This window comes from Pyxicephalus adspersus, chromosome 9 (assembly GCF_032062135.1).
Source record: "Pyxicephalus adspersus chromosome 9, UCB_Pads_2.0, whole genome shotgun sequence".
Taxonomy (NCBI): Eukaryota; Metazoa; Chordata; class Amphibia; order Anura; family Pyxicephalidae; genus Pyxicephalus; species Pyxicephalus adspersus.
Genome location: NC_092866.1, coordinates 32967462 through 32981736, shown reverse-complemented (window position 1 = coordinate 32981736; position 14275 = coordinate 32967462). Strand labels below are relative to the sequence as shown.

Below are 14275 nucleotides of genomic sequence, written 5' to 3'. Positions count from 1 at the left end.
CGTTTTTAAAAAATGTCCATGTAGACCCAGTCTTAGCTATATGGAACTAAACTGGTAGCTTTACCCCCTATCCATCACTATAGGTATCAATCAGAAATTCACTCAATTATAGAAGCGAGTACCTGTAGGGAGGTACACAATACATCCGAGCTGCAGATACCTTTGATTTTTGAAGCTAACTTCTGACATTAATCTTTTTGACACAAAGAAATTACCCACACTTGTATCCCTTAACCCAATTATTGTCTATGATTATCTCCATACACAAGATTCATTTTTTATAGTTCTTCTACGTTTTGAAATGGTATTTATATTTATTTATTTACGCCCCCTTTAACACATCCAAAAACCCTCACTACACACAAGGATTACCCCATGATCGGGATGGGACTTGGGGGGGACCCAGCGCCACCCTTATGGACTGGCACCCACAGCACCCTACACACTAAGGTGGAGGATATCCTTATTCCCTCACCTCTAGGCTAGCTGTTATCTATCCCCCGTGTGATCAGCACATCTCTGCTGATCACCTTGTTGACACTCCGATAAGACAGCCCTTTGTTGTCAGCCCGCAGACAACAAGAGAGCCTCATCGACATGGGGATTCCCTTATTACACACGTCACTAATAGAGTGTGTCTTCACATCATGTCACTCCAGAGACAGTACCACCCCCGGACCCGACGACAGCATGTCTAGCTCCGAAAAACTCCACCCACCCCACCTTTAACTTGCGGGCAAATGTCATTTCACAGCCTTAAGCTGCGTACACACTTCCAATAATTATCGTTGGAAACAAACAACCGATTGGCTGAAAATCGTTCACAAAAAAAAAGGGGGCAAAGACTGACCAACGACACTGACAAACAAGGATTGTCGTTGGAAATGAACGACCGTCATGGCGGATCTGATTTGCTGACGATCGTTCGCTATGTATCGTGTGTACGGTTGTTCAGTGATCGTGTATGTTTCTGCAATACACTTTCTCCTTTACATGTCACTCCCTGCATCGTTCAAACGATTGTATCTAGCGTGTGTACACTAATATTAGATTATATTTGAACGACTGATCATTACAGCATGTACAGAATTGTGCACAATACGATCGTTAAAATATAATCGGTCATAATCTTTGAGTGGTCGTAATCGTTCATTTTCTAACGTTAGTTATTGGAAGTGTATACCTAGCTTTAGGCTGTCTCTGCACACGGCATGGCAATCTCTCACGAGGAGCAAAAACAACTACCATTGAAAGGTCTGTAGAAACTGTAATTTATAAGATTCTTTTCAACATTCATCTAGTAGTCTTAACGGTTTTTCAATAATATGACATTTAAAACATATTGAAAGGAAGAACTTGAATTAAATAGTAATGGGTACCATACTTACAGTAGTTTATCCAAGTAAACATCAGACTATAAAGCAAACTTCACCATTCCACAAGCAGGGTAGGATGATCGTTTACCTTTGTGAAACATACACCTTTCTTAGTTCAACTATATAATATTATATATATATATACATATACATATACATATACATATATATATATATATATATATATATATATGTTTTCAGTACCTAAATCATATATATCAACCTAAATGCAACCAACATCAGATGTTTTTGACATATTAAGTTGAAACTCAAAAAAGCAATCAAAGGAAGCAATCTTGGAGGACATATAGCCCCAAAGTGATCAATACTTTATTCTTTTACACTGATCAAACATACAATGTGAATTTGGTACTTAAGGTTAGTAATATTATCTTAATATCATACTATAATATTTCTTTAGAGTTCCGAAGTGCCACAGCCCATTAACCCCATGAAAACCCAGCTTTATAGGTTGAAACCACAATCCACTAAAATGAAAGCAAGTGTCCACAACTCTTTACATTTACATGTACATATACTTAGCATTATCCCACATGCGTGTTAAAGCCTACCATATGTGTCAGCCAATTTTTTCTTTACACCTAATAACTGGATGATGTAAATAATAATTATGTACCTTATAAACAATATTTTGTATTATTATGAATATGCACAAATATCTGTTTATATTTATTAAGCAAGAATATCTCTATACATACTGTTATTTCATTCCATATACCCTGTCATTATCATTCATGATATTTTTTCTTTGTATTTTCTTGTTTTATACCATGTATAAACATCTGTTTAATTGGAACATGCCTTACCCGCTTGAAATCCACATCTACCCCTGAGGAAGCCTATCATGGCAAAACGCGTCGGGTAAACGTAACCAGAACAATTCATCGAATTTATGGTACCATGTGGTACATGATAGCCACAACTTGTATAACTTTGATATCTCAACTCTGTGCTGCCACAACAGAGATCGAAGATATCATATGAAATGTATGTACAATTATGTATGAATCGAACAGCTGTGAAAACATAATTATCCTACTTAGCCACTAAACCCTGTTTCTTTCTCTTTCCTTTATTATAGTTATGCAGTAATAGTTTTCTTTGGAAATAACAGCTAGCTTATATATATATATATATATATAGTTTATGGCTTTACCCTGAATGTGACACACATGTTTAAAATAACATCATTTAATAAACATATTATGCATCTGTTGCAAGAGATTAGAAGTCTAATAATTTTTATTTTAAGATTCAGTCCTACAAAAAAATGTTACATATAAGCATTGTTTGCTCTTTGTCTTTTTTAATTTAGATCTGTTAAGATATTTTTATGCCCTGAATTTGAGCTTTTCACCCCAGTCCCAGGAATCCGTGAGACATGCATTTTTGAAATCTCAGTAATGTATGTATTTAGAGCCTGGTTTTCAAAATTAATGTTTATTTAAACCCTACAATATTAATATATGTATGCACTTTTCTTTATAATAGATACCATTGCTCTCTCTGCTCTTCTAGTACTCCCGAGGAAGCAGACTAGGTCTGCAAAACGCGTAGAGAAATTGGTGGTGCTCCTTTTTAGGTTGTCCCAATATATTAAAAGAGTTTAGTTTAGCCTTTTTGTGCAAACCTACTAAATTAAGAAAGAGCTTTGTATTAGTGGAGGTATTAATGTCACAAACCTGAAACCAGTATATCCAAAAAGTATAGCCTGCAAAAATCCTCCCATTCCTGTAAGGAAATTAACAGCTCCAGATCCATCAACACATTCTGTCCATATCTAAAAACATAAAATGTTATACAAAGTCAAAGACATATTCTTCTAATGACATTCTTTTTTGCTGACCCAATTAAAAGGGATGCAATGTAAATTAGTGTTCTAGAACAAACATTCTGATCCGAATTTACTAATGTGGAGTCAGTGAAAGATGAGATCAGACAAGCTGCAGAGGTTTATTGCTTTTGTCCTCTGCAAACCCAGGCTGGCATTTATAAAAGATCAGAGGACAGAGTAATCAGAAAACAGGAAGGTACATCAGTGGGTCCTTGCTTGCTTGCCTTAGGCTGTTTTAGTTTTTAACACGTAAGCTGCTATTTAGTTAAAGTGGAACCAAATTTACACAAAAAAAATATTTTAATGTTTCTAATAAGCCCTTTAAATTATTAGATATTAAACAAAATTTATGAGCAGTCTCTGTTTCATAATGATGCTGATGCTAATTTAAACATGCAACCACTCCACTCAATTTTGGATAATAAACTCAACAGGTCAGATTTATTGGTGCTCTCAATGACTGAAGACTGGACAAAATATACAATTGTGGGTAAACCTGGGTGATCTAGCAAACCTGAAATGGATTTGGTCCATGATTGAAAATATTTGGCAGCTAATAGCAAATGATGTTTAGGAAATCTTTATCAGGTTCGTTGGATCACCAAGCTTCACTTATGATAGTCTATTTTCTCCAGAGAGTTTTATTAATAATCAGACGCAGTGCCCCTGATTCATCAAGCAAAATCGGATTATCGGTCGCGCATTCGTATTAGCGATCCGGAATATTATCGCGCTTCCAGCGATCGCGGATTTCAATGATGAATCAGGGGCAATGTGTTTCAATTTTCCAAGTTCCAAGTACAATCCCTCCCTCTAGCTGTTGGGATAGCTCTGCTTACCACAGGTCATCATTACTTTATTATAGAGCAATGGAAAAAGCAGACAAAAAGATTCTCAGAAAAACTTAATTGAAGATTGAAGGCTCTGAAACCCATTGAACCTGATTAAGCATAGGTGTGATGATATGTACGAGGGGGTGCTGAGAAGTTCCTGGCTTTGCTCTCTTCCAGATGAAATAGAAAAATGAGTGTGGGGGCATATGATAACCTTATCTTGGTATGTAACTGCAAATATCAGGTCTTTGCGATTTCTAAAATTGTTTTTTCTTTTAGTGAGAAGCTGTGATGGCAGAGGCACAAGCAAGTTTCACGTCGTTGGAGTTACGGGCCGTCAAGTTTGTTTCCCCAGGGAAAGTCAGCAAAGGACATTCACACTGAGATGTCACAAACACTGGGGGAGAAGTGTCCTTCCTACAGCACTTTCAAAACCTGGATATCTCATTTCAAGACTGGGCATTTCACTGTTGAAGATGAGCCCCGCAGTGGGCGCCCCCCAACCTCAACTGACCCGGCAACCTGCGATGGTGTCCATGAGCTGATTATTGAGGACCGGCGAATATCCGCAAAAAAGATAGCCCAGATACTTGACATCTCACGGGAGCGTGTTGGGTTTGTTATCACCACTATCCTAGACATGCGCAAGCTTTCAGCGAGGTGGATGAGGAAATGTTTGAACAGCGATCAGAAGGAACGAGTTGAAGCATCCAAAGCTGTTTTGGCCCATTTTGAAGCTGCACTGGACTTTTTGGCTAGGTTAATGACTAAGGATGAAACCTGGGTTCACATCTATGATCCTGAAACCAAGAAACAGTAAAAGGAATGGCGCCACAGCAGATCCCCGTGGCCGAAGATGTTCTGAACCCATAACTTGGCCAAAAAAGTCATGGCGTCCGTTTTCTGGGACAAAAACGGTATTCTGATGGTGGACTACCTACCTCAGGGCTCTAGTATCACTGGACAGTATTATGCTAACCTCCTGGACCAACTGAAGGAGGCAATTAAGATGAAACGCTGTGAAAAGTTGACCAAAGGATCCTTTTTTTGCAGCACAATGCACCTGCACACACGTCTAACGTTGTGGCTGCCAAATTGAACACCCTGGGTTTCCAATTGGTCCACCATCCCCCCTACTCACCTGACTTGGCCCATTCAGACTAATATCTGTTGCCGAATTTGAAGAAATACCTGAAGGGGCAACGTTTTGAGGACATTTCTGACGTTTGCGGCCCAACCAAAGGACTTTTATTTGAACGGTCTAAAAAAGCTGCAACTACGCCTTACCAAGTGCATCTGTCTCGGGGGGGAATATGTTGAATAAATGTGTTATTTCATAACTCTGGCTCTCTTCTTTCTGGACAAGGCCAGAAACATCTCAGCACCCCCTCGTACATTGCTATAGAAATGAGTCAAATTGCCTTGTCTCAGGGCAGTTGTAAATTCAGGATGAAGCATATGATGATCATATAGGATGAAGGGGATAAAGGGCAAGAGGTCAATTCTGCTTTAAAAAATTAAAGGCAAACTTTTGTTTTAGATGTGGAAAGAGTGGTGAGAGGTAAAGCCACGCTTTAGGTTTTCATTGCTATCTGTGTTCCTCTTAGGGAATTTTTTCCCTCTCTAACTGCCCTATCACAATGGTCACTGTGAATGAAAATGAGGGCAAAGCCAAGACTTTGGCTTCCTAAAAAAGTAGTGGGTACATTTTCTAATAGGAATACTTGTGTTTCTGTGAAAGCTGTCTAAAAGGAAATTTATCTCACCCTGGTAAGATAACCTCTAAATTTCTTTTGTATTTGCTGGACAGGAAATAAAGAGAGCTCTCAATAACAAGACAAAGATGGAAAAAATTTGGTTTTCACTCTATTTTGATTTATCCAACATTTAAAACATGTTTAGATTTGGATATACTTTACCACAAGGTTGCATTCTACATTTTTGACAGAAAGATCACTTCCAGTAACAATAGGACTTCCATAACTAATATTGCTGAATGACATTCATCCAAAAAATAATTTCTCACCTTAAAAGGCTCTGTTATGTTTGCAAAACATTTTTTCAGTTGTCTTTCAGCAGCATCAATCTGCTTTATTTCCATAAAACCAACTGAAAACATACTCTGAAAAAAAGAAAGCATGTTATGTCAATGTTTTTAAAATTGACATTTACCAACAATAGGTTGTGTTTATTGGTGCATACTGAATGAAGACCTAAACTTTTCCCATTACCAGGGGTACTTATAACAGTAACATGACAAGGTGTCTCATGGCTTGGCTGGGAAGGTCTTATGGGACGGGGTGTATATAGCACCAGACTATGGGAATTTGTTTGTTAAAGGCTCTATGTGTGTGTGTCTGCCAGACCGTTTGCTTTTATGAAAAGGAAATTAAATAAAAGAGAGAGAAAGATACATTTTTCGGCACAGATATAAAAAATATAATTTGTAGTCCAAGTTTACATACAAAATTTTGAATTAGATCCTTTTTACCCATACGTCATTATATTCTCCTTTGATCTATACGGAATTTGATCAAATTTCACATAAAGTTACAAAAAACAATTACAACCTTTTTTCCGTATGTCACAATAGTTTCTTGCAATACATACAAGGTTTTGTTCAGGCCTGCTGTGGCACTATACAGGTTTCAGGTAATATTGAACAAATATACATCACCATAGAATGGTTAGGTAGATATGAACCCATTTATATCAACCCTAGTACCCTACGCGTTTCGCCATAGTGGGTTTCTTTAGGGGTAGTGATAGGTCAAAAAAAGTTCTCTATGTATACATATGGGGTTCAGGGGATCTAAATTTACAAACATAAATGTAAGGGTTCAATACACTACAATGTTCAACATTACAAAAATCATATATTTCATCCAATTTCGTTTAAATAGTAAAATTATTAGAAAATAATACCAATAGTATATTAATTTAGTGAAATAGAAACAGATAAAACCAATTTTTAGAAAGATATACTACATACATAGATCATATATGATTAATGGATCAAATCACAGAGTTACCAAATATACCGTATTTATTGCCGTATAAGACGCTCCGGAATATAAGACGCACCCAATTTTAAAGGAGGAAAATCTAGAAAAAAATTCCCCTTCTGATCACTCATGTGCCATTTATACTGGTATTCCCCTTCTGATCACTCATGTGCCATTCAAATTCCCTTTCTGATCACTCTGTCATTCAAATTCCCCTTCTGATCACTCTGTGCTTTTTTTCCACTGTACGGCAGTTAGGACAGGGAACAGCAGGTGGCGCTGTGCCGGCTTCTTTCGCTCTGCTTTACAGACAGGAGAAGAAACGATGCTGGCAGAGGAGAGAAGAGACAGACGCTGCACGCAGCCAGAGACACACGCAGGATCGGGTATCGGGTGAATATATTATTTTAATTATTTTATAACACATTTGTCGTATAGGACACACTAACTTTTTCCCCCCAGTTTTGGGGAAGAAAAAGTGCGTCTTATACGGCAAAAAATACGTTATATAAAGTAGGAAAAATTATAATTATCAAACTTACATACCTCAAAATATGGCTTAATCTTGAAGGAAAAGTGAAGTGAACCTCAGAATAGGGATGATCCGTTGAAAAGTTCAGAGGAAATAGGGTAGTGTAGTAGAATCCCTGTATAAGTATAGTCTCTACAATTTAGGAAGAATTTCTGTATATATCTTTATATGTAATCATATAATATATGTGTAAGTGAGACCCCTTGGGTCATAAAGGGTTTAAAGTAGGTATCAACTAAGTCGCTGGCTCTTGATGAAATAGAGTCTTTGCCAAATCACTAATAAAAAGCATTCCATACAGTCAGATGCTGAGACTTCGCAGAAACTGTACATCAACCCTAGACTATAAGATAGAAGCCAAGGCACTTACTGAGAGACTTATGGCAAGGGGATATAGTAAAAAACTCCTTAAACATACTTACCAGAAAGTTAAACATCTCAATAGAAATGACCTAAAAATCAAATCTTCTAATACTCAACAAACACCTAGATTACCCATTATTACCTGGTTCAACGAACATCATCACAATATACACTTAATCATGAGAAAACATTGGCCAATTCTTACGGCAGATCCCAATATCTCTACTATAGTAGGAGACAAACCATGCATCACATATCGCAAATCACACTCTCTGGGAGATTCTCTAGTCCAAAGCCACCAAAACCCACGTTCACGAAAACTGGATCAATCTAAACCTTGGGGCACATTCAAATGTGGCCACTGTAGCCAGTGTGAATGCATCCATGAAAATCTAGCACTTTCCCTACCAAATGGTAGGTAATGGTAATCACCATGTTAATTGCCAATTAATAGGCTTTATATATATTATTTTGTGCTCATGTAAAAGATTTTATGTGGGTAAAACAAAAAGACCCCTGAGAAAATGAATCTATGAACATATATACACAATCAAAAATGGTAAAATGGTCACTCCAATTAGCTACCACGTAGAAACAATGTATAACTTTGACCTACATAGTATTTCATTTGCAGCGTTAGAAAAAGTAACCCCGAATCCTAGAGGGGGAGACTTTGATGAAAAATTATTACAGGCAGAAACTAAGTGGATCTTTTTATTAAAAGCCAACCATTATCCAGGCTTGAACTATGTATTTAGCTTTAAACCTTTTCTATAGTATTAATCAGTAATCAATATTAATTTAAAGTCATATTAGTATGTTTAGTATATTTCTAGCTATTCTTTAACAAAATATATTTATAATCCAGAATGTATATTTAACTTCAAGAAACAGTTTTGTCTCTTTCCTGTCATTTCAAACCATGATTCAGTGGATCCTATATGAGATACTGTCTATCCTAATTATCATATCTGCTCCTTCATTCATCTCTAAATCTCTGTATTAACTCTTCCATTCAAAACAAATAGAGGGTGCCCCTCCGGTGACCCGACTTACAGGGATGGGGGCACCCTGAAAAACTTGGGTGCAACTCAGGCAAGCCTACCCCCTACTGGGGATGGCTCTGCCCTTTCCCTGTATGTCCCCATCTTCTTAGATGGGGATGCTGGGCTAGAGACAGCTGCCTGCTGTCTCTAGCACTGAGACGAGTGGCAGGAGACCCACCCTCTTCTAACAAGTGATGAGGTGGGCTTTACGAGCTGCCCCTCATCCCAGCATTACCAGGCCAGCCCCCACAGGCATCCTCAGGGGCACTTCTGCCTTTACTAAACACAATTTTATTTTGATTATGAATACCATACCTAATAGAAAAAACATAATATTGTTTTATTTTTAGTACCTACACTGTGGAAGCATATATGGCAAATCTATTTTGCTGACTGCATCTACTAGGGATCATTTACTACCTTTTCCCTGGAAACTGAGACTTGTTTGACCTGTGCTACCATTCAGCATCATATTAAAAATAGAGCCTTCTTCATTTTCAGGTAGGACAGCAATTCCTACTTACTCTTTAACCTCACTTACACATATATTATATGATTACATATAAAGATATAAACAGAAATTCTTCTTAAATTGTAGAGACTATACTTATATAGGGGATTCTACTACACTACCCTATTTCCTCTGACCTTTTCAACAGATCATCTCTATTCTGATGATCACTTCACTTTTCCTCCAAGATTAAGCCATATTTTGAAGTATCTAAGTTTGATAATTATAATTTTTCCTAATTTATATATATTTGGTAACTCTATGATTTGATCCATTACTCATATATGATCTATGTATGTAGTATATCTTTCTAAAAGTTGGTTTTATCTGTTTCTATTTCACTAAATTAATAAACTATTGGCGTTATTTTCTAATAATTCTACTATTTAAACGAAATTGGATGAAATATATGATTTTTGTAATGTTGAACATTGTAGTGTATTGAACCCTTACATTTAGGTTTGTAAATTTAGATCACCTGAACCCCGTATGTGTACATAGAGAACTTTTTATTGACCTATCACTACCCCTGAGGAAGCCCACTATAGCGAAACACGTAGGGTACTACGGTCGATATGAATGGATTCATATCTACTTAACCATTCTATGGTGATGTATATTTGTTCAATATTAGCCGAAACCTGTATAGCGCCACAGCAGGCCTGAACAAAACCTTGTATGTATCGCAAGAAACTATTGTGACATTCAGAAAAAAGGTTGTAATTGTTTTTTGTAACTTGTGTGAAAATTGACCAAATCCTGTATAGATCATAAGAGAATATTATGACTTATGGGTAAAAAGGATATAATTCTTTCATAATTTTGTATGTAAACTTGTACTACAATTTATATTTTCTATATCTGTGCCGAAAACTCTATCCTTCTCTGTCCTATTTAATTACCTTTTTATAAACCAGAGATAGGCACAATCAAAATATATAGATATCCACCACACACTACTCTAATGATATAAAAAATGCTTTTATGAAAAGCCATTGTAAGGGGTCCTAGAGCCAGCCATGTAGGGGTCTTCCCCTGGATCTTGGAGCAAACAGGTGCTGCAGACTGCAAGGAACTCAATAACTTTCCAACATTTGAAGGGAAAAGAGCTCAGGAGGAAAACTACTTTAAAGAAAGAGATCATCTTTTGTTTGATATTGAATAGAGAGTAAACTACTAAAGAGGTAGTTGGTGGCCCAGCAGGGCTAGAATTTGTTTTGTTGTACACATTTTAATACAATAAAGCACCCAGACAGGAGCCAAAATTTGTTGCTGCCTCTGTGATTGAACTGACTGTGTGCTGCCTCATTATGAACTGCTGCAAGCCTGTTGCTATGAACAATTCCCCATAGCAAACCCACAGTATGTTTTAGGCTGGGTTCACACTTATGCATGCCCTGTATAAGTACATTGCAGTGCTTTGCCATTCATTCAACAAAAATCTACAGTTACATGTAATTCTCCTGTGCCATAGCACAACATGACATACAGATGTGATTACTCTTTGGTCTAGTGAGCTGCTATTCCAAACATTGAAACCACTTGACCATCCAAATAATGCGACCACTGTCTTACCTTAAAACACAAAGTTATATGTGTTAAAGTGTATATTTAACGCAAGCAAAAGTGTAAATTTCCCCTTTTTCCAAGATTTTATAGGTGAAAAAATATTAAGTAAAGGCTTGTTTTTTTAAAAAAGGGATCTGTGCAATAAACACTATAATTACATGTAAAAATCTCATACAGACTTCAGAACATAGCACAACGATCAGTGTAGACATTTACTAAAACACTAAACTATTCATACCCATGTCATAGCAGGCCCATTGGGATCTGTTAAAAACTCATAAATTAAAAGGTCATTTCTGCGTTGTTCAGGAGTCATTTGAAACATCAGTGGATAACCAAGCAAGACCACATCTGCCTGTTTCACTTTTTCGCCTGTAAAAACAAAGACAATACATACAAATATTACATGATATAAATTATTTAAAATTGTATTAGTACTTGTACATAAAGTTTCTGTAAAGCCTCCACCCCTCTGCATTTGAGATTGGTATACATAAATACTTGATTACTGGTAGAAAGTAGGGGGAGTTTACCCTAGTTTATTCACCCCAAAAAATAACAGCAACTTGTGTGGCAAAAAAGGTCACTCATGATGACTTCAATCAGTCTATTTATAAGCAGCAAATCTGTCATCTTAAATGAATTTTGCCCTGGTGGAGAATATATTACTTTCATATAAACACATGGAAGAGTCTTTACGCAGGAAAGTTTCAGTGAATGTCAGATTTGCTGCTTTATAAATAGACCCCAAGTCAGATAAAAAAAATATTTACCATTCTATTATTTAACAAAATTAAATGCTTTATTTTCCATGTTCATTTAGGGTCACTGGAAGTGGTAAACCTTCAGGCTTTATAGTTGCCTATGGGAGAATCAGACACCCATAAACAAAAAGGGCTGTATGAATATTTTAGTGGCTATGATCTATACCTTACCAATTCTACTTCAGAAGTCACTGTTTGAACCAGGTAAACCATGTTATAAGCTTAGAGTCTTAAAGATTGGGTACCCCTTTATCTTTTAAGCCTTAGACCTAATAGATCTCTGTGTGTCACTTTGGCTTTTCACCAATGTGGAACTTGCAAACCCAGATTTGTAGGGCTGCCATAAAGTCTTCTGTTCATATGTTCTCTAAGTTATACCAAATGGAGCTTTCTGTCTCATTTATTTCCAGCATTGGGTGTCAGTTCCTTCAAGCAGTTTTTTTTTAACTGCAGGTAGTCTTTAGTTTGTGTGGTTCATGTTGGCATTTGGTTGCAATTGTTCCTCCACTCCCAGTTAGAATACTTTGGAGAATCCTGAAGGTTTAAGACTTTGTGTGTCCTTCAAATGATGACATAAAACTGGTAAGTTTTATACACTCCATATTTTTATCCCAGTTTTTATCTATTGGGGGCACAGGTATGTTTATAATTTAAAAATGTTTCTAATTATGCTGTTGGTACTGATATGCTACAAAAGGCATGCTGGCTTTAGGAAGAGTTGTATCTTATTTTAGTGTAGAATCTTCTGTAGGCAACAGTAAGTGAAATTTTAGGGCTTCCCATGGCCCTCACTGGACTTCAAAGTAAGGTTTTTTTGCTGTGTTTACAAATCCTTTTTTTAAATACAACTAGTATTAATTGCAGAACATGTCTTCAGCTGATAAAAAGGGCAGCATCTTGAGCAAGTTAGGGCAGTGCTTTGTTCTGTGCTATCCAAAAATGCTTACAGGGATAAAGAACATAGATTTTACCACATTGTGCTCCTTTATTGTGTGGTCAGCAAGCTGAAGTGAATCCTGGATCAAAATATTTGAGCAGCGCTGTTGACTGTTTGGAGCAGGGCCAGTGCTTTGTTTTAAAAACACTCTCTAACTCCACTATGTACTGGCAACACAAAGTATTTTAACTCTTGCTGCAAAAGGGTAAAAGAGCCACATATAAATTACTGTACATGCATCCTAGTTACATTACATTAAAAGCAAAGGTAAAAAGTAATACCAATAACAAGGGGTCATTTGGGGTTTATCTGCAGTACAGAGGTCAAATTTCTGTGGCCGGAAACAATCTTATCAAATAGTTTCCAGCAACACCAAAACAAAAGGGAGGAGGAAGAGCAGAAGGTACCCCACTGATTCCCCCCACTTGGGAAATTACATCAATCATTTTCAGTCAGTCATTCATTTGTCTTTGATGACTATTTTCTACAATGTGTAGGTAGTTTTAGACTTGACAGTGCTGTAAGGGTGAGGGGTAAAACATTTGTCTGTTTATTTTGTGTATTAAACAAAATAACTGCTTCCTGTATTTTTAGCAAACTAGGAATTTGTGTATGAATTACAATCCTGTACATATAAAAGTGTCAGCAAAAAGTTTATTGTTAATGAAAACTAAAAAACTGCATGTGACAATTTTTTTCATAAAAACGTCATTTTTCCCTCCATCCTTCCAAATTATATGCACTGTAACAAACCACATCCGTATGAACAAGCTTAGGTCGGTGTATAATTTTTAACAAATTTATTTACCTACAGTATATTGGTCATATTCAGGGTGGTAGTTGTTCTTCGTGTCAAAAGGCAGTTTGATTTTACTTGCCACATCCTTCCACATTTTTGAAACTTGATATTGTAAATCAGAAGCCAGGTCTATGGCAAAATTTAGACTGTCAAACAAAACAAAATAAATTACATCAGTTATGATAAAATACTTGGTATACACCCTAATGCCTATTTTACTGGCTTCTTTAAACCCCCACTATATATAAACACTATGGCCCTAATTCATCAAGCAAAATCAGACACTCGCTCGCGCATTCGTATTCGCGATCCGAAATCGTAAGCCGTCGCGCAATTCAGCAACTGAATGTTCCCCTATAAAATCATTCTTTCTAATGGCACACATTTTACCCTTAGCCCTAAAAAAAATGTTTGCGCTGTTTAAATGTTTTAAACATTTATGTGCGCTAAGAAAAAAAGCATATTTTTAAATCACTTATTTTTTTCCTGTTAGGGAAGAGTTAATCGAGTTCAACTCCTCTACATAGGCGCCTATATAAAAGCTTCCGATGCCTGATCGGAGAAGCCTCTCGCGGGTAAATCCCGCGACTATCTTGCGAATAACTGCGCGCGAAGCCATCGGACTAGATTTTCTCACAAAAGTCACAAGCACACACACGTTCTTTTGTTTGCTTCTTATGTATAT

General features: G+C 36.8%; 1 protein-coding gene across 3 annotated transcripts in view; it reads right to left on the bottom strand.

Annotated features, from left to right (window-relative positions):
- The window catches only part of PGGHG (protein-glucosylgalactosylhydroxylysine glucosidase), an 80025-nt gene that overhangs the window by 18181 nt on the left and 47569 nt on the right, over positions 1 to 14275 (bottom strand). For all 3 annotated transcript variants that reach the window (XM_072421299.1, XM_072421300.1, XM_072421298.1), the window contains 4 exons: positions 13600 to 13736; positions 11329 to 11462; positions 6091 to 6186; positions 3080 to 3177 (listed from right to left, as the gene is read on the bottom strand). In XM_072421299.1, the coding sequence (XP_072277400.1) occupies positions 3080 to 3177; positions 6091 to 6186; positions 11329 to 11462; positions 13600 to 13736 (465 nt within the window). The remainder of the gene's footprint in view (positions 1 to 3079; positions 3178 to 6090; positions 6187 to 11328; positions 11463 to 13599; positions 13737 to 14275) is intronic.